General features: G+C 40.9%; 1 protein-coding gene across 2 annotated transcripts in view; it reads right to left on the bottom strand.

Moving 5' to 3' along the window:
- Positions 1 to 7768: 7768 nt before the first annotated feature.
- Positions 7769 to 21309, bottom strand: part of PELI2 (pellino E3 ubiquitin protein ligase family member 2) — a 177840-nt gene continuing 164299 nt past the window's right edge. For both annotated transcript variants that reach the window (XM_077909398.1, XM_077909399.1), the window contains 3 exons: positions 20325 to 20522; positions 13942 to 14130; positions 7769 to 8443 (listed from right to left, as the gene is read on the bottom strand). In XM_077909398.1, the coding sequence (XP_077765524.1) occupies positions 7877 to 8443; positions 13942 to 14130; positions 20325 to 20522 (954 nt within the window). In that variant the 3' untranslated portion in view covers positions 7769 to 7876. The remainder of the gene's footprint in view (positions 8444 to 13941; positions 14131 to 20324; positions 20523 to 21309) is intronic.

Genomic DNA, 21309 nt, shown 5'->3' with positions numbered 1-21309 from the left:
TGTTTAATAACAATTTCGAGAACTCAGCAAGTTCTCATAATTGTTTATAAATCTCATCTTTAACCCTGAAATCCCTCTAATGAATTTGAGAATTTCTAGAGATTTTCCCTGTAAAGTGGAAATGGTTTAAGGCATGAGCTAAAGAAACCAGTTATAAAGAATAGGGCATGGAGGTTTTAAAAAGACATAATGGAGTTGAGTCTGTTCTATTCACATAAGAGAAAATGGAAGGTAGAATCATGAGGTAGGAAGAACACTGGACTGGCTAGATTATCCATTCCCATTTCCATTTGGGCCATAAATTTCAAGTTTCCAGGAGACCACATTGGGTCAGCCAAAATACAATACACACAAATGGGGATTCAGTAACTTGCACCACAGAGGTAGATGATTCATATAACCATGTAGTTGAAGAAAGTTCCTAAAGCCTGGAACATGCATTGCTTGCAGAATCATCTAGGTTGTCCAAAGTGTAAAAACCTAGAAATGACCTAGAAAACAAGAACATCACCAGCCTTTGTAGATGCTGCTAAAGCATCTGCATTTGCAACAAACACCCCATGGCACTCTGATGTAACCTCAAATTTGAACCTGGAAATAGGCAAGCAAGGATCTATTTTAATTTTTTTTTAACTAATAACTCTATTCTTCAACTAGAACCGGTTTAGAAGACAAAGAAAAGAAGGAATGCTTAAGAATGGTCCATTTGAACATTCTAAAGCATGTCCCATAATTGGCAATGGGTGTTTAGGGGGACACAATAGCTTGAAAACCATTTTCTCCTTACAGCTTTGGCAGCCCTAAGCCAAGGATGATTTCATGGCCACATTCTGCCAACCTTGAACACATTTTGTGCTTTAGAAGAGATAGCTTCCTTTTGTAGTTGTTTACTGAGAAACCCACTACATGTATACCAATCATTTTTCCTCTGTCCCCAAAATTCACATTTCAAAATTTGTGTCAGTCTTTGTAATTAAATAACCAGGATAAAACTGAAGTCACAAAGCTCTTTTTTTTAAGTTCAGAAAGAGATAGCTCTAGATACTAATAGTTTATCTTTGAATGGTAGAGGAATAGGTTTTATTCTTCATGCTTCTCAGATTTTAAATTTTTTTATGGTGGTCCTCTTTATTTTAAGAGTTTTCACTTAATCTTTTTTTTTTTTTTTAAGATTTTATTTATTTATTAGAGACACACAGAGAGAGGCAGAGACACAGGCAGAGGGAGAAGCAGGCTCCATACAGGGAGCCTGACGTGGGACTTGATCCCTGGTCTCCAGGATCGTGCCCTGGGCTGAAGGCAGTGCTAAACCGCTAAGCCACCGGGGCTGCCTTCACTTAATCTTTTTAAACAAAGACTTGGGAGAAGAGAGAGAGAGGGTGCATGCACGTGCATGGACAAGTGAGCAGGGGCGATGGGGAGGGGCGGGGGAGAGGGAAAATCTTGAGCAGACTCCATGCTGAGCGTGAAGGCCAATGGGGCTGATCTCATGACCCTGAGATCATGACCTCAGCCAAAATCAAGAGCTGAGCTACCCAGGTGCTCCCAAAAAACACTTTTTAAAGAAAGTAGATTTTGAGGCCTTAGAATAACATTCTATTTCTTTAAGAAATACTATTCTATTTTTTCATCCTAACAGCAAAAAACACAGTCCATCCTTAAGAATACAAAGGTCTCTTCTAATCTTAGTGGGGTTCTGTGTTCTTCTTTATCTAATGGCAAGTGGAAGTGAGGGAAAGGAATAAGTTGTGTTTTAAGACTTTGGAAAATGTCTCAAGGTGGGCATGGGAGGATCCTGAATATTTTTATGTGAAGCAATAAGATTAAGGTGCTGTATTTAAATTCTAGGATACATAGGGATCCCTGGGTGGCTCAGCGGTTTGGCGCCTGCCTTTGGCCCAGGGTGTGATCCTGGAGTCCCAGGATCGAGTCCCACGTCGGGCTCCCTACATGGAACCTGCTTCTCCCTCCTGTGTCTCTGCCTCTCTCTCTGTCATAAATAAATAAATCTTAGAAAAAAAAATTCTAGTATACAAATTTCTCACACTCTTAACATCTCTGAATAGTACGTATCTTTTAAAAAAATCAGTTATGAGGTATAATTCAGACATTGAAAGTCACTCTTCCGAAGTGTAAGACTTGTTTAGTATATCAGAGTTGTGCAACCATCACCATTATGTAAGTTTAGAACATTTTCATGTAATCATGAGAGTAATAATGTAGTAATCACTCCATAATTCCTCTCTCTGCTCAGTGCCTATCAATTATTAATCTATGTTCTGCTTCATGAACTTGCCTATTTTCTGACAATACAATATATGGTCTTTTGTGGCTTATTTCGCTTGGCATGTTTTCAAAGTTCATTCATATCAGTACTTGATAATATAGCTAAATCTTTCTTTATATGGATAAATCTTGTTCATTCATCAGATGGACTTTTGGGTTGTTTACACTTACTACTATGAATAATGATGCTATAAACATTCATGTGTAAGTTTGTGTGTGAACGTGTTTTCAGTTCTCTTTGGTACATATCTAGGAGTCAAATGGCAATTGTATATTTTACCTTATGAGGAACTGCCATATTATTCCAAAGTGGTTGTATGTACTATCTTACAATCCTCTGCACAGTGTATGAGGGTTTCAGTTTTCCAGCACATTGTCAACACTTGTTACTGTCTTATTTTAGCCAACATAGTGGGTATATATGTGGTACCTACTTGCTTTAACTTGCAATTCTCTGATGCCTGGGGATGGGAATCTTCTTTATGTGCTTATTAGTTATTTCTAGATCCTCTTTGGTCCAAAGATTTGAGTAGATATCTTCCCATTTTTTAGCTGGGTTCTTCTTATTGTTGTTATGAGTTCTTCACATATTCTGGATACGACTCTATGATTTTGAAATTCTATTTTATGGTTTGTCTTTTTACTTTGACAGATGAATATGGGGGGGGGAAGAAAACATTTAAAAATTTAAAGCCCAATTTATTTTTGTGTTTTTGGCATATTTAAGAAATCACTGATTGATCCAAGGTCACAAAGGTTTACTATTTTCTTCTAAGAATTCTATAGCATCAGCACTCTGATCCATTTTGAGTTAATTTTGGTGTACTGTGTGAGGTAGGGATATAACATCATTCTTTTGTATTTGGCTAGTTAGCTCAGTTCCATTTGTTGAAAACACTGTTCTTTTCTCATTGAATACTCTTGGCATCCTTATCAAATGGGATGTATCTCACAATCATAAGTGGCTAGGGTTTTCTAAAACCCATCTTACTTTACATGGAATCTTAAGTGTTCCAATACTTTATCAACTTTAACTCCTGAAATAAAAGCCCATGTAAATGTGTATTTTCTTCTGGGAAATGAAAAATCCATTTCCCTCAAAAATATTAAGTCTCCTTAAATATCAGTGGTGAGAAGCCATCAAATATATCTATATTCTTGTGAAAGTTTAAGGCTTGAAGGCTTACCCATAATCCTTGTGTTGTTAAAAGTGAATGAAGATTGCTGCTAAAGAAGCCATATGACTAAAATCAGCATGAAGAAAATCTATTCTATGAGTCTTGTTAAATTCTCCTGGAAGTTAGATTTAAGCACCAATGGAATTCTTTAATAAAAAAAATTAACAGGGTTTTCAAAATCAGATTTAAATATGTATTGTGTGGAACAGCATACAGTAAGCTCAAGTATTTGGGATCAACTTGGAAGTTTGAGAAATGCAAAAATCAAGTCTACTTTTGTATCAACTTTGTATTAAATGTCCTGATGAACCCCAGACAGCCACAGAGTCTGAAGACAACAACTCAGAAACATACTGAGATCCATTTAATAATTTTTGAAGATTTTTTTCCTGTAAAATGGCTTGTATTTCCACAGGTACAATAGTGAAGAAATAAACTTTTCAATTTGACATGAAATATAAAAGAACAGCTTTACAAATATATCCATAAAATTTAACTGCTTGTAACACTATACATGGTAAATATGACCACTCCTTAACTTCTAGACTATTTAATACAGAGAAACAATCTGTCATCTCAGCTAAGAAGAAATAATTTCCCTTTCATCAAGTGTATTTTTGTTTAGAAATGGTTAAGTAGAACTGGAAAAATATTTGCTTTTTCCTATCTTCCTCTAGGGCTTTTTCATGAGGGCAAAAACTTGAGAAGATATAAGTTTCACTGAAAAGAAACACTGAACCTTTTATTTTTATTTTTTTTATTTTTTTACTACTTTAGTAATGCTTACACGTTCTTCTAAAAAAAAATCCTGGAGCTGTCTCGTTGGCCTTTGGGTCATAAAGAAACGATAACAGAGCTATGCTCTATTTCCAGCACTGGAGGAGGAACTTCATACCCTCAGCCCATGAAGGCTAAACTATGGGGATAGAAGATCGCCTGCCAAGGGAATGGAGCTGGATCTGGCTTAAAATCAAGGTTCTGTGGTTTGCCTATCAGAAATTCCACTGTTACAAGACAAAACTGCCTGAAGATAACTAGCTTGTAGCCAGGACGAAGACTGCTATGATCGATCATACATCCTTTCACACCAATCCAAAGCACAGAATGGCTTTTAAAAAGTTGATCAAAATCATAGAACTGCAGGTAACAATTCTGTAACCTATGAGAAAAGAAGAAAACATGCTCCCTTTAACTTTCAAAAGTGCCCAAATAACAATACTGAGCTCCAAAAACCAGGGGTTTGAGTTTTATGTAAGCAAAAATAAAGCAATTGAAGCTTTATGAAGAGTTCTCAACTTTCCTAATACAGTATATGCAATAACTTAAGATTTCCCTATTGATACTGGAAATAAATTCTATTACAATCATGTGTATGCCAGTTCCTGGCATATTTCTGCATCCAGATTCATTAGTCTCCTTAATGGAGCCCATTTTCCCAATGGCTTTCTCCTTTCTTTAAACCCTAACCCTGAAATTCTATAACCAGTTATATCACGTGGCTTCCCTGAGGCACAAAGGTACCAAACTCTATAATTAACTATTGAGGAATGATAAATATGCTATTTATATTAAAAGATTTTAATTCTTTTGGGCCACAGTTGGGGGGGGACCAGAAAGTTTAATACTTACTCTGCAGTGTGAACTGTAGCCCTTTTTGCAAAAAGTGAAACCAAATAAGGGAAACATTGAGCTGCAGCATGCATGACCCGACAGCACCGATTATTAATAAAAAAATTCCAGACTAGAAAAATATTGAGTTGTATCCCATCCATTTTTTTTTTAAATAGTATACTGACAATTGAAAAAAATTAACTATGGAAATACATCATTGGGGTTTTACTTCTGGTGATCTATTCACAAAAGGCATTTTGGTCAGGCCAAGATCAGGATAATTGTCAGCAGTTTCCTATATATATATATACCTGGGGGAGAGGGACCCCCCACCCTGACCCCAATCTGGTAGCAAGCAAGACAAAAACAGAAGTAACCTCTGAGCAATTACTTTTTCTGAACTGTATTACTTCATTGAGCCAGAGTTCTTTATTCTCACAAACTGAACTGCTCTCACCTCTGGAGAAAACAACTCATTACTCCAAATTCTAAGCAGATCTTACTAGAAGGGAACAAGAGGAGCATGGCTGCCTTTGTGCAGACTTGCCACCTCTCTGCTGGTCCTTAGGACCTCACTTGGACATCAAAGATGTGATGCAGACACAGGGTAGTTCGCCTGTTACTCCTTCCAAGAGCTTAGAATTTATTACCCCAAGTTTAACTTTGACTTAGCCATCTCACTTTACTGAAAGTAAAAAAAAAAAAAAAAAAGTTTCACATTGGCATTTTATTTTGGGGCATGTGTTGCACGTAAAACTGCTAGACCCTGAAGTATTATAGTCCTTGAAGTGGAACATGACAGATCATAACTTTCCAGAAATGTCTCTGATAGGGAAAATCCAGCCCTTCTAGATGCAAGGCCACTGACCGTACAAGATACTTTTAGGGTATCAAGACTCCTCAACCCACCTAGCCATACAGCAAGAAAAGGGACTATTGCCTCCTTTGCACGATTGAGTGAAAGCTAATCCTTGGAGACAGAGGCTGCATAAAAAGGCATTTGATACATTATGACTTACATTACCTGCAGACAAAAAGAAAACGAAATTACCTAAAGAATAGAGTAAGTGATCAATAAGAGGACTATTGTTGGATTTCCACATCATTTAAAAATTACCAAAACAAAAATGTCTCCTTTTCAACGATCATCTCCTTTGAAAAGTAAAGTTTGTTTTGTTTTGTTTTGTTTTTTTTTGTTAACTGAGAAGCTGAACTTTTTAGGTGTTAGGTCAAATTAAGTAGCAGCGATCAAGGGTAATCTAATCACTTTCAGGAAAAGAGACATTCAAAATGTGTTAGAACAACTGAAAATAGGGCAACGTATTTGCCAGTAGGCAAAACATGGAAAGACATTCAAGTATGAGTACAGTATGTGAGAATCCTATAAATTCCATACCCCTAACAAAGGTTAAAATGTAGCATGGATCTGTAATGGTCAACTTCAGAGGATGTTAGTTTAAATAAATACTTGCTCCGTGTGGCAGGGATCTACTTCATGCAGGCCAGCTGTGGCGCTCTCCTGTCCTAAGGAGTCTTTACCTTCTGGGAGCAGCGACACTCTAGGTACCGAGGGCGGAGAATGAGCATCTGAGAATGATTCAAAATGAATAGGAACTAACAGAAGGATGGTTGGTGCTCATATGAAATTCTGATTTAATTATTCCTCAGTAAACACTCATTTGCTCTCTTGAAATCAGGAATTTCAAATTATCTCTGCAGATGTACCACTTGGTGTTGTGTATATCTAATGATCACATTTAAATTTAGTTTGATTTGCAAACATTTTCGAAACTTCAGGGCTCTGTAAGCTGCGGGAGAGGGTGACAGATGGCAGTGAGGGAGTGAACCAGAACGACTGCTTCGTGGTGAGCTGTTAGCTTTCAGGCTCCCAGAATTTTGGCCTTCTTAAGGAAGAAACCCAACAAGTGGTTTTACAGAGTAAAATCTTCTTTTTAATAGTAAGCCTTAAACAATCCAATACGTAAATAAACCTGATGTTCTGGTACCTGGGTAACCAGGCCCCCGTTGACCGCTGCAATCATCACCCTCGGTTAATGAATGGGGGTTGCTGCATTTTAATCAACCCCACAGCGCTGGCCGTGGACGAGGGGTGTCGGGGACGGGACCATCTTACACGGACGTTAGGGAAAGGCGGACTGAAAGGTCGCGGAGATTTCTATGAGATGCCAAGGTATTTGATGACTCTTGTGGATAAAGTCATTGAATTCCACCAAAGCAAACAAAACCAAAGCACAGGGCAGCGTAGGCATCTTCTTTGCCCAGAAAAGAAAAATCTGACCACGCAGGGCCTCAGAAGGACCCGCTGCGCCCGCGGTCTCCCGCCCAGCACCCCCCCCCCCTTTACCGCCGCAGCCCGGCTCGGGGCAGCTATTTCTGGGCACCGACACCTTCTTTCTTCCACATTCGTGAACTGGGATTCAAGATCATGTCCAAGTTAACAAAGGAAAAAACCAAAAACAACAAAAACACGGTTTCAGAAGCCAGGGTGACACTCGAAGCGCGCGGCTCCTGAAACGCCACGGTCACGAAGCTCTGCGGGGCTCCCCGCCGCCCCCGCCGCCCCCGCCGCCCCGCAGGTGACACGCCCCGCAGGTGACACGCCGCTCCCAGGCCCCCGCCCCCCGGGTCTGGCCGCGCCCACCTCCTCTGCCCCCCACCCCCCGGCCCCCAGCCTCAGGCCCCCCTCCCCTTACTAAACAGCATCATAAAAAAGGTAAAATCTAGAGTTAGTGGCAAAAAAGCTTCACAGTAACTCGTTCACCCAGTCGCCGAGGGCCCGGTCAGTCCACCGGGCCCTGGAAGATGAGCCTGATGCAGTTGTGCTCCCCGCCGAGCTGCGTGGCGCAGAAGGGGCAGGCGGCGTGGAAGGCGTGTGTCCCGTGCGGCAGCGGGATCTGCGCCCAGTACTTGGCCGACTTCTCGGAGCACACGTGTCCGCACGGGGTGAAGGCGTGCGTGGGCGGGCCCGCGTCCACGTAGAAGCCCGCCTCGCAGCCCAGCCAGAGCGGCACGTAGGGGCCCACAGTCCTGCACATGGGGCACTCCCGCTCGTTGGCCTCCGCGTCGCTGCGGTGGCCCCAGTTGTGGTAGCCGTGCACGTGGCCGCAGCTCAGGTAGGCCCAGGGCTGCTTCTCCTCCACCACCTCCTTCCTGCTGATGCTGGGGAAGGCCAGGGTGTTGAGGCCCACGGGGCACTGCGGCCGCGCCGCGTTGATCTCCTGCCGCAGCGCCTCGATGTGCTTCTGCGTGGGCGTGTGGAAGAGGCCGTCGGCCGTCCTCCAGAGCAGCGTGGCCCCGCACAGGTCGATGAGGGAGCCGTCCTGCAGCACGTTGGTCTCGCTCTCCACCTGCGGCGCGTGGGGACAGACAGGCAGGCTTTGTACATCACTCTGGGGTTCTTTTCTCTCAAAATACAAATCCTCTTTCAAGCGAACACGGGCGGGCAGCTCACCCCCCTGCCTCCCCGAAGGGCTCCAGGCACCCGCCTGCCCCCCACATCCCCGTCCTGCTGGTGTCCTCGCGGGAACACTGGGTAGGATCTGGACATGCCATACTCCCAAAGCCCTAAGCACAGATTCACCTGGCTTTACGTGGACAATGACTCTAGGGGTTATTTTGCACCAACTTCACAAATCTTAAGATTTTTCAGTTGTCTTCTGTAAGTAACACTATTGCTCCTTGATCTCCTAACGGACAGGACGCGTCCCACCAGCCCAGGCTCCTTGTGACCAGAGCCGACCCAGGTCGCTGGGGGACACTGCCATAATTACTGCAGCAGAGCGGACCAAATGATGCCTGGTGATCCTTAGCTTCACGCACTCTATTGTTTGTCCTGCATTCCTACCGTTTGGAGCAGAAGCGTTCGCCATTAGCTTTCTTTTCTTTCTTTTTTTTTTTTTTTAAAGATCTATCTATCTATTATTTATTTATTTATTTAATTTATTTATTTAAGAATGATATATATATAGAGAGAGCGGCAGAGACACAGGAGGAGGAAGAAGCAGGCTCCATGCCGGGAGGACTCCAGGATCGGGCCCTGGGCCAAAGGCAGGGGCCAAACCACTGAGCCACCCAGCGATCCCCCCAGTAGCTTTTATTTTTTAAAAAAAATTTGAATTCAGTTAGCCAACATATAGAACATCTTTAGTTTCAGAGGTAGAGTTCGGTGATTCATCAGTTGCAAATAATAGCCAGTGCTCATCACATCACTTGCCCTCCTTAATGCCCATCACCCAGTGACCCATCCCCCACCCATCTCCCCTCCAGCAACCCTCAGTTTGTTTCCTAGAATCAAGAGTCTCTCATGGTTGGTCTTTCTCTCTGGTTTCTTCCCAGCAATTGCACTACTAGGTATTTACCCCAAAGATACAAATGTAGTGATCCAAAGAGGCATCTGCACCCCAATGTTTACAGCAGCAATGTCCACAACAGCCAAACTGGAAAGAGCCAAGATGTCTATCGACAGATGAACAGACTGAGAAAATGGAATATTGCTCAGCCATCAGAAAGGATGAAATCTTATCATTCACATCTATGTGGATGGAACTGGAGGGTATTATGCTAAGCGAAATAAGTCAATCAGAAAAAGCCTTTACTTTTATAAGGATAGCACACTAGGCACCAACTGCTTACAAAGACAGCTGATGAGAAGCTCTAAGACATGTCACGTGGGAATCCAACCCCTGCCTCCATGTGCCAGGTGTACTTTAAGGCCTGGAGGGAATAAAGCTGCTCGACCCACACTGAAGAGACGTCTTTTTTTTTCATAGTGGGAAGCAAACGTGCCAGAGCCAGGAGCCAGTGAAGGTCAGTAAAGTGTTAGCTAATATCATCACAGGAGGCCGTATCACCACCGGGGTCAAGAGCATGGACTATGCAGCCTGTGGCCTTGCTGTGCACCCTGGTTCTGTCACACACTAGCTCTAACCTGGGGCCATTACTTCAGCTGCCTGTGCCTCTGTTTCCTCTTCTGTAAAACTGGACAAGGGGATGAGGAATGCTAATAAAGTTCTCAGAACCATGTCTGGCATGCAGTGGGCACTTATGCAAATGTTTGCTACTATTACTTTGATGGTAGAAGATCAGAAATGCTTTCTAAGAAGGCTTTTCCTTAAATAGGGATTTGAGAAAGTTATCAGGAACTGGGGGGTGGAAGAGAAGACACTTCAGAAAGAGGGATGGATGCAAAGGCCAAACAGCATGCACGTAGAGGGAGCAGCAGGAGTTCCACAGGCCACCCACCAGCTGGACGGGAGCCTCAGGCTGGCGTCCTGGCTGGCCTCCCGTGCCCAGAGGGAATCAATGCAGAGTTTTAAGCAGCTATAAAAGAACAGATTTGCCTTTCTAAAAGGTCACTTCAGAAGTGTGGAGGATGGATTGGATGAGTTTAAGACTGGAGGTGGGGGAGACCGTGGGAGTTCTTTCTCCAGGCAGAGGGTGGGTACCCTGCAGGCAGTGACTACCAGCGGCAACAGCCAAGACAGCTAAGAAATGTTGAGGACTTGCTCCTGATCTGAGGAAGACAGATCAATGTCTCTGGCTTTGTCTGCATAAGAGGCAGCTTTCCAGAGACCAGGAATATAGGAGAAATGGCAGATTTGGGGGGAAATGACAGGTGGTTCAGTTTCAGATGTGTGGAATCCAAGGGTCCTGCAGAGGGTGGGCCACGGTTGTGCACAGGAGCCACACGACTGCAGATCTGGCTTAGAGAAGCACGTTTGGGACTTAGCAGCATCAGGCTGAAGCCCCAGGAGTGGATGACACTGCTCAGGCAGGGTCTCAGGAGGGCAGAGAGGCCCGGGGACAGAACTGGGCCACATCCCTGCAAGGCTAGAGGAGGTGGGAGGGGGCGAACTTGTGAGGGGCAGCAGAGGTATGGGCCAAAGAGAAATTTTGTCATTCTCTGGCTCAAAGGTCTTTGCTGGCTCTCCACTGCCCTCAGGATCACACCCAAACTTAACACACTTAAAAGGTCATTGACCATGAGGCCACAGATCTTTCTTACAGTGAAGAGGGCTGCTCTGGTCTGAGATGGAGTCCTTGCACGCGCTTGGCTGGATTGTCCACTGGCCTGTGTGCGAGCGACCTCTGCCTAGAATTCTGCAGCACAGCGCTGCATGCCCCACCCCAGGTCCACGTTGTGGCCTGGCACTCCCACTCAACATTCAAGTCTCACTTGGTGCCACTTCGAAAGTTTTCCTTCAATGAGAAAGCAGCCCCTTCTTTAAAAGCACCAAATATTAGTAGAAAAAGTGATTGTAAAATGGCTGATCTCATTGGGTAGCTTTGAGCAATGCTTGGGTGCCTTAATATGAAGCACTTAGTAGAGCCTAGTATGTAACTAATATGTAACTAGTACCATAGTATGTAACACTATGGTTATGTTTATAGCTCCTAAAATTAACTTAACTCACACTAAATTTTACAGGGCCAATATAGTTTAATTAAATACCCCCAAATATAATTTGATACATTATATCTATAGATCTAGTATAGATCTAGTGGAATAGAAAGGTCTCTAGTACACTCACACCTAAGAGCAGAATTATAAATGTTACCAACTAGATAAAGGAATAGGATATAATTCAAAGTCTATTCGCCTATTTATTCAGGGGGTTCAGCTCCTGAAAGGACATTTCCCCCACGTTTAATTAATTATGTTGATCATGGACAAAGACTGCTGTGATAAGAAACCATGGCAGTTGTTAACATATCAGTATGTAGATTCACATTAAATGCCAAGGTATATTATTAATATAAAACCTTCTATCTTCTACTTTATTCTCCACATTTGTGTGTTGCAAACGTAGAGTACTGCCAGAGACCGTTTCCTAATCTCATCTCCAGACAATTTACATCAATGCTACCAGCCACATGTATAGAACTAGAGCCATTAATGAAAACATAAGCTCAAAGAATCCCCAGGTGTTCACCTGACAAACTTCTCCTGGCTAACAAGGGGTGTTGCAGGGAAGCTAGGTCCTCTCACACCCTCAGTGTCTCCCATAGTGCAAAATCAGACTGATGGGAACTCAGAAACCTTTGCTGTAGGCCAGGCCAGTTGTACACAAACGAACAGTACAGCACAATTCTGGGCAGATCTAAGGGTCTCTTACAGGGACTAACTTCAAAATTAGTTGAGATTTAATACAGCCCATGAATACAGGCTATTTTTGGAGTTCTTCTTAGGAGCACTGCCCCCTTCTCTGGCACACACGGCTGCCTGAGCTGGGTCACTGTACAATCACTGAGCGGAGGCAAGAAACTCATTCTATAAATGTGCCCTTGGAGACAGACAAGCCCTTTGTGCATTCCAGCGAATGTTCTGGTGTAAACCATCCCAGGTGAGGGCCAGGTGCTGCTCCTCACAAGATGATACCCACTGGCAGCTCAGAATCCAGACTTTTAGTCGGGGAGGACGGTGTTTTAATCCCATCTGCTGCCACCTTTGAATTCTGGGGCCCTGGACAATATTTAACCTCTCTATGCTGTACCTTCCTCATCCATAAAATGGGCACGATTCCACTTCCCTGACAAAGCTGCTCAGATCTCATTAGCCGAGGTCTCTGAAATGTTAACACGCCTGTACCCAGCAACCATTTATACTGACTTCTACTCTTGCCATCATAATGACAGATCACCAAGTCAGCCAAACTAGGGCAGTTTTGTATAAAGTTATCCAATGATCAGAAACAAAGTTGTTTGGAAAAAACTGCTTTCACATTCTGTTCCCTATTTACAGTCTCTTGAAAAATGTTTAAACAGAAGTTATTGTGTTTTCTCTGGTCTTTCTTAGAAAACATTTCTCATGTTTACTTGGCCAGGGTGCTCTAATATTGGGCTTTATTGTAAAATGCAGAAGCTGTACTTGTAGCTCAGTAATGGTGTGAAATACAAATAAAAATAATAGTTCCCTACAAACAAACATCGAGTAGAGTCTAGCAAACCAGGTTAGTATGAATCCCCTCCGCCCCCCTACCCAACCTCCATCTTCTTTCTCCATCTCAGTTATAGCTGGTTATCATCTTGCTGAAAAATGCTAGATTACTCTTATGCTTTTCTAGGCGGGTTCTGAAGAAAACATTCGTTCGTTCTTATTCTAGCTTCTATCTACTGATTAATTAAAAGCACTGGAGTTGAAAGTTTACTCAGAAACTTCTGGCGCTGTGCTACACAGGTATGGCAAGGTTAGACACCCCAAATTTCCCATTTAAGGGCTTATAATTATTCTCCACAAAAGAAAGAGTTTAAAAGCCAACTGCTTTAGGCCATTTGGAATAAGCAGGGATATTTATAGGAAAATATTAACATGCCAAGTCAATGCCCTCTATGAATGATTTCAAATAAAGAATTTTATGATTTTGGTGAATTATATATGGAATTATATATTAATTTCTTACTATGAATTCAAGGAAAAAAAGCTAACTTAATTATCTTTTAGTTCCAGAAAGTCTAGTAAATAATTCTGTAATTCATAATTTTTACTAATTAGTCTTAGATGGCTCAGCATTTTTCCAAATTACTAAAGTTTTACGCTAAAAATAAGGTTGTCCTTAAAATGAATTTAAGTGGAATTTTGTAGTGAAGCATATAATAAAAGATTTGCTATTAAGGTAGTAAGGAGCAAAAAGGTCATTTTCTTCTACTGTGGGAAAAGCTTCACCATGGCAGGAAATAAGCCCATCTCCCTAGCATTTTCAGGGGCTTATGGAATTCTCATTTTCCTGGGCCAATGGTCCATAGCACTGTACCTGCACAAAAGTTCTGGATTTTAGGGAAGAAAAATGATAATCCTTGAGCTAGGCTTTTGTAGTGTGGTGCATTTTCCAAAGTGAAGACCACTCACCAGCTTTCCTCTTTGCTGGGCCGACCTTGTTTCTCGCAAGGTGTACACGTCTCCACAGACAGAGATCTCACGCCAGATCCCAGGCTGGGACTCCTCAGTGAAGCCCCCTCGGGGATGCATCACGAGGACGCCATTTGTAGTGAGCCCATCCATGTGGCCATCAGGGTTTTTCCATTTTGCTGCCTTTTCCTGGAGAACATACCATAGAACAGAAAAAGCATGCTAAGATTATGTTCAAAATGAAGGGATTCCAGAATCTCTTTAAAATATCCAGTATGGGCAGACAGAAGAAAGTGATGAATTTTCATTTTCTATTTAAAGCTAATAATCAGAAGGATAAAATATGCAATTATTCTGATAACATAAAAGTGCTAAAATGTATGAATGATTTATCATTGGATATGCATTATATTCATCTTGGGAGCTTTAAAGAAAAAGAACCTGATGCCTGGGCCCTTTCCTCAGAGATTCTTTTACCCACCCCATCCCCGCTTTGCCCCTGGGAGATTCCAGGAATCTAGTATGTGTTCTTCAGTTCTATTTGTGCAATGCTTTTGCCTCTTTTGTATTAGTGCTTTATATGTAATCATTACCTGGGAAGTATATAGAAGGTAGGGGGGAAAAAAGGAATTTTTACTAAACATACAAAATTTTTACAAATGTTAGGCTAACAAGTTGTGGCCAGTATCTCTTCATAAATATCCTCAAGGATGGAAGGTAAAGACAGCCTGATATAATGGCAGGACAAACACTCTTGGATGCCTGTGTCAGTGATTCCTCTTTCTTGGTGACAGAGCCAGCTATTGCTCACATGACCCAGGGATAATTTCTGATTAGGATAAGCCCTCCTGCCAGTGACTGAGCTCTGGCCAATGAGACATGACTGGGTCTTCTGCTAATCTTCCCGGTAAGGTTCCTTTGTTCTAAAAAGAGAATGGAAAGAAAGAGTGACATCAGTCTCCCAGTGGCATGGATCATTCCTTTTTTTCTAGCCTCTTGGATTTACAACCAGACATCTGTAACAAAAAAAGAGCACAGCTGCACAGCATCCAGATCACCTGAAATCCATACATCTATGCCCCTGAAATTGGGTGCACTGTATCCCAGAGGAGGCAGTGAAGGTGGGTTGCTGGGGAGCCAGAGGTGGCAAAGGCAGTGGCCAGTGGGTAGGGGGATAGTGTGACCTTTTCTGACAAAGGAGGTGGAGGGTGAAGGAGGTGAGTGTGGGGTGGTGGTGTCTGCTCTATGTATGTTCTATAAATGGAAGGATTCATTGCCATCTTGGAGGAAAGACTGCAGTGAATGGGGGAAGGGAAGTAGGCAAAGAGAACTTCAGGGAAGTGTCTCCTGTTGTCTGCCCCAGGGTTCTGGTCCATGGACTTCTGGGACCACCTCCACCTCCCGCCCCAAATTGAGGATCCCACTACCAGACTGTGGGTACATCAAAGCCCCAAGAGCGAAGTACACACCTCCCCCAAATCTGCTGCATCTCCTCACTCCTTTTCCCTTGGAGCCCACTCCCAACCTCAGTGAAAAGTCAGCCCCTACCTCTACCCAATAAGAGAAACCAAAAATTTGTGCTATAGCACCACCTTCTGGAAGATAAAAGAAAGGCCCCTAACTACCAACCTGCTGAACTGTTAGAATCAAAGTAAACAGAAACTTGCCTAAATAGGGTGTTCCCTACTTCAAATGTGAGGACAGAGGCACTTTTAATCAAACACCATGAAAAAAATCACAGTAATACAGTATCACAAAAAGAAAATGACAGTTTTCCAGCAACTGAATCCAAAGACATGGAATACTGCATGAATATTTCATGGACATTCTATTGATAAAGAATTGAAAACAGCTGTTATGAAGAAATTTAATGAGATACAAGAAAACTCAGAAAGGCAATACAATGACCTCAGAAATAAAATGAACAAGCAGAAGGAATACTTTACCCAAGGCAATAAAATTCTAAAAAAGAACCAAACAAGTTCTGGGTCTGAAGAACTCAATAAATGACATGAAGAATGCACTAGAATGCACTGGAAATACAGCAGATCAGATGGGAGAGAGAATTGGCAAGCTGGAAGACTAGAATATAGAAATGATTCATGTGGAACAGAAGAGAGAAGTAAGATTTAAGAAGTGAAGACACACTACAAGAGCTAGCCACCTTCATTAGAAAAGCCAACATAAGAATAATGGATTTTCTAGAAGGAGAAGAGGGAGAAAAGGGCAGAAAGCATATATAAAGAAATAATTCCTGAGAACTTCTAAAACTTGAGGAAAGAACTGGATATACAAAGTCCATGAAGCTAACAGAACACCTTATTATTCTCCATGCAAGATCTTCTTTAAGACACATTACATTTAAACTATTAAGAGTCAGAGCACCTGGGTGGCTCAGTGGTTGAGTGTCTTGCCTTTGGTTCTGGTCCTGATCCTGGGGTCTTGGTACTGAGTCCCACATCAGGTTCCCCCTGGGGAGCCTGATTCTCCCTCTGCCTATGTCTTTGCCTCTCTCTGTGTCTCTTGTGAATAAATAAATCTTTTAAAAAATTATTAAGAGTCAATGATAAAATTTTAAAGGCAGCTGGGGGAGGGGGAAGACAGTAACCTACAAAGGAATCCCCATCAGGCTATTCAATTTCTCAGATAAAAACAGCCAGCCAAGAATATTCTACCCAGCAAAGTTATGCTTCAGATATGGAGAATTAAAGGCTTCCCAGACACACAGGAGCTGAGGGAGTTCACCACCCCAGACCTGCCTTATAAGAAGTGTTGAAAGGAGATCTTCAAGCTAAAATGAAAAGACAGAAGTAAATAAAACTCTGATAAAAGTGATAGAATTAGAAGCTGTAACTCTTTATAATAGTACATTAAACTCTCAATTATAAAAAAAATAAATTCTCAATTAGAGTAGAAAGGTTAAAGGCAAAGACATTAAAAATACCTATAGCAGACGTAAAAAATAACTACAGCTACTACAATGTGGTAACAAAATCACAGCATAAAAAGAGATAATTTGTGACATCAAAAATATAAAAGGAAAAAAGTTAAAGGATGGATTCTTCATAGGCAAATGAAGATTAATTGTTATCAGCAGAAGGACTATTTTATCTATGAGTTGTTCTATGTAAAGTTCATGATAACCACAAAGCAAAAATCTAGAGCAGAGACAAAACATTAAAAGCAAGGGAAATTGAGCAAGATGCACCATGGGAAACCACCAATGTACAAATATAGATACAAATGGAAGGAAAGGGATCCCTGGGTGGCGCAGCGGTTTAGCGCCTGCCTTTGGCCCAGGGCGCAATCCTGGAGACCCGGGATCGAATCCCACATTGGGCTCCCAGTGCATGGAGCCTGCTTCTCCCTCTGCCTGTGTCTCTGCCTCTCTCTCTCCCTCTGTGTGACTATCATAAATAAATAAAAATTAAAAAAAAAAAAAAGAAATGGAAGGAAAAAGAAACAATGGAGAGACAAAATAGCCAGAAGGCAAAAGAGACCATGACAGTAATAAGTCCTTCATATCAATAATCAAACTAAATGTAAATGCACTGAACTTACCAAAAGGCATAGAGTGGCTGGAAGGATTTAAAAAACAACAACAAAAGATAACTATATGCTGCCCTACAGGAGATTCATCTCAGCTTTAAAGACAACATAGGGCTCAATATGAAAGTATGGAAGATGATATTCCAAGCAAAGAGAATCCAAAAGAGGATTGGTATAGCCAATATTTATATCAGACAAACAGATTTCAAGCCAAAAAGGGTAACAAGGGACAAAGTCATTGCATAATCATAATGGGGTCAGTACATCAAGAAATATAATGATTGTAAATATATATGTACCCAATATCCAAGTAGCAAATTATATTAAGCAAATAATAACAGATCTAAAAGAGAAACGGACTACAGTATAATAATTGTAAAGGACTTCAATACCCCACTGTCATCAATGGATAGATATTTCAGACAATCAACAAGGAAACACTGGAATTGAACCACACTTTTGAGCAATGGACTCAACAGACATATACAGAACATTCTATCCAATGGTAGCAGAACACATTTTCTCAAGTGCACTGGAACATTCTCCAGGAGAGATATGATAGGCCACAAAACAAATTTTAGCAAGTTTAAGAAGACTAAAATCATATCAATTATCTTCCCTGATCACAATGGTATGAAACTAGAAAGTAACAATGAAAGGAAAGTGAGAAGATCTACAAATATGTGGAAACACACAGCTAATGTCATACTCAGTGAATAAAAACTGCAGATGTTTCCTTTAAGATCAGAAACAGGACAAAGATGCCCACTCTCACCATTCCTATTTAAAATAGTGCTAGAAGTCCTAGCCAGAGCAATTAGCAAGATAAAGAAGTAAATGGCATACAAACCTGAAAGAAAGAAGTAAAACTGTCACTATTTGCTAATGATATGATGTTATATATTGAGAATCGTGAAGAGTTAGTCAAAAAGCTGTTGAAATTAAAGGTTTCAGTAAAGTGGCAGGACAAAAATCCAACAGAGAAATAAGTTGCATTCCTTTACACTAATGATGAAGCATCTGAAAAACATATAAAGAAAACTATCCCATTCAGAACAGCATCAAAAATAGTAAAATACTTAGGAATAAATTTCACCAAGGAAGTGTAAGATCCATACAATGAAAAGGACAAAACTTTGCAATACATTGAAGACACAGACAAATGGAAAGATAACCCATGCTTATGAATCAGAAGACTACTGTTAAAATGGCCATACTACCCAAATCCACCTATAGATTCAACACAATCTCCATCGAAACATTAAAAAGAATTCTTCACAGAAATAGAAGACATAATCCTAAACTTTGTGTGCAACCACAGAACACTCAAAATAGCCAAAAGATAAAAAAATAATTACCATATGATCCAGCATTTCCACTTTAGGGCACATACTCAAAGGAACTGAAAACAGGGTTTCAATGAGATATATGCACTTCCATGTTTACTGTATTATTCCCAACAGCCAAGACATGAAAGCCACCCCAATGCCCATCAATGAATGAATGGATAAAAAAGACACTGTACATATGAGTTACCCATGAGAAAGGAGGATGGCCTTCCATTTGCAACAACATGGATGGACCTTGATTGAGCACATTATGCTAAGCAAGTTAAGTCAGAGAAAATATGTATTATATGATGTTACTTGTATGTGGAATCTAAAAAAGTTAAGCCTATGAAAAACAGAGAAAAATAAAATGATAGTTACCGGGGATGGGGTGGGTGGGTGGGGGCATAGGGGTAGAGTGATAAGATTGATGGTGTTTAAGGGTACAAGCTTGTAATGAGCAGTGAAGCAGCCATAGAGATCTAATGCACCATATTACAAGTATAGACCATGTTATTGTACTATAATTGCACAATGTGGTAAATAATGCTATACCAGCAATCATTTTACAACACATATCAAGGTAACATGACTGTATACCTTACACTTATACAATGTTATGTGTCAAATTTATTCAATTACAAAAAGTAAATTAAAAAACAATAAAGAGAGATAAGGAAGAAATAGTGCCGCTGGGCTGCCTCTTCAGCTGGAAGTCATCACGTGACAGTAGATGCATGGAAGTGCAAGAGCCATCTCTCATCCCTAGGGCAGCCTGAGGAAGCTGATCTGTCCAGGGAGGTAGGGGGCAAGACAGAAGGAATCTGCTTTCTTAGATGTCACAGAACCACTGAATTACCCAACCCTGGAGCTGTCTTCCATGGGGCCCCTTGTTAACATGAAAGGATACATTTTTATTATTGTTTAGGGTATTTTTTTAAAGGCCATTTTGTATTTTTTTCCCTGAAAAAACATCCTGGTTCAAAAAAAAAAAAACTATATTAAAACTGGATATTCACTAAAACTTCTAGATTTCATTTACATGGAAACCTTATGAAGCCAGAGATTTTTAGTCTGTTCTGTTCTCTGTGATAGTGCATCCATAACACCAGACGTGGAATCCAGAAAAAAACCAATGAAAATTTTTTGAATGAATAAATGTCAATTTTTCTTTTGAACTCTATGTAGATTTGACCATTTATTTTTCCTACTGAAATAACCCCTCTTAAATCTACTATAAATACATTAAGCGTGATGTCAATATGTATTTTTTAAAAAGTAATTACTCTACATATTATAATACAGCAAACAGAACAAGTATCAAGTAATGACATAGTTATTTTTAGTTTCTTAATAGCAACCTCTCAAATTCCATATCTGAAGACTAAAATCTCCAACTCTAACTAGAAGCATTGTGGAAAGCAAAGTTTTGGCCACATTCAAATGTTTTATCTGATAATAAAGGGCTGTTTTTCTTGAAACAATGTACTTAGTAATAGTACTTACTCCAAGAAATATGTTTTTGGAAGAGTCGAATCCGGCTGCGAATATCCGTGCAGTGTACGGTTCATTCCTGTCACAGACGATCCTGCAGGCAAACCTGGATATGGTGCTTTGTGTAATCTGGGCCTCATCGTTGTTCTGACTGCCAGAAATTGTGTCTGTAACAACGAAGTCGATAGGGCTTTCTGTTGACCTGCCCACCTAAATAAATCAAACGTACTCATGATTTATTTGAAAAATATGTCACCATATTTTGCTCACATGGGATGAATGTTCCGGATCTCTTTAACATTTGTTATCTCTGCTCTGAGGGTAAGAATTTAATGAAAAAAATTTAGCTGTCCCTTTCCTTGTTTAACTATGGGAGATATTATAGTTAACTAATCACCAGATTTTAAATAGTAAGAGAAAAGCTAAAACTTTTTTTATTCTGGAGAAAAACATTAGAGCTTGCCTCCCAACAGACTGTATCTCTGGGATCAGGTGAAAATATTACTTTAATAGTAAATTATTCTCTACCCTACCCTCCTTACCCCCCTATTTCCAGCTGGAGAAAAACAAGATTTTAAAGAAAGACAACAAACAAAAGAACTCTTGCCCAGCAGCAGGTATTGGTTTTCCCCACTAAGTAAATCCACCAGTGACTCATGGCATGGAACAAGACTAGCCCTAACCCAGACATAGATCAAATGCCTGTTGCTATTATTCACTATAAATGAGAATGATGTGAAGGGCAATACAAGTCAACCCCAGGTTTGGGATGCAGTCAGATTAAAGATTTAAAAAGCTGATCTTAACATTTCAATTTTGGATTAAAAAAAAATCTCTCTTGGGAAAGTCTAAGAAGTTGCCAATAATATTATGCTGACTTGCTTTCCTTGGTAAGATTAAATGCTTCCAGAAAGAATATATTTCATTAGGAAGATCTTACAGTTCTAAAAAGGTTTCCATAATCAATAAATGCAAGTAAGATAGGTACTGTTCTGTC

Source organism: Canis aureus, chromosome 9 (assembly GCF_053574225.1).
Source record: "Canis aureus isolate CA01 chromosome 9, VMU_Caureus_v.1.0, whole genome shotgun sequence".
Lineage (NCBI taxonomy): Eukaryota > Metazoa > Chordata > Mammalia > Carnivora > Canidae > Canis > Canis aureus.
The sequence above is the reverse complement of the archived record's forward strand: the minus strand, read 5'-3'. Positions and strand labels throughout refer to the sequence as shown.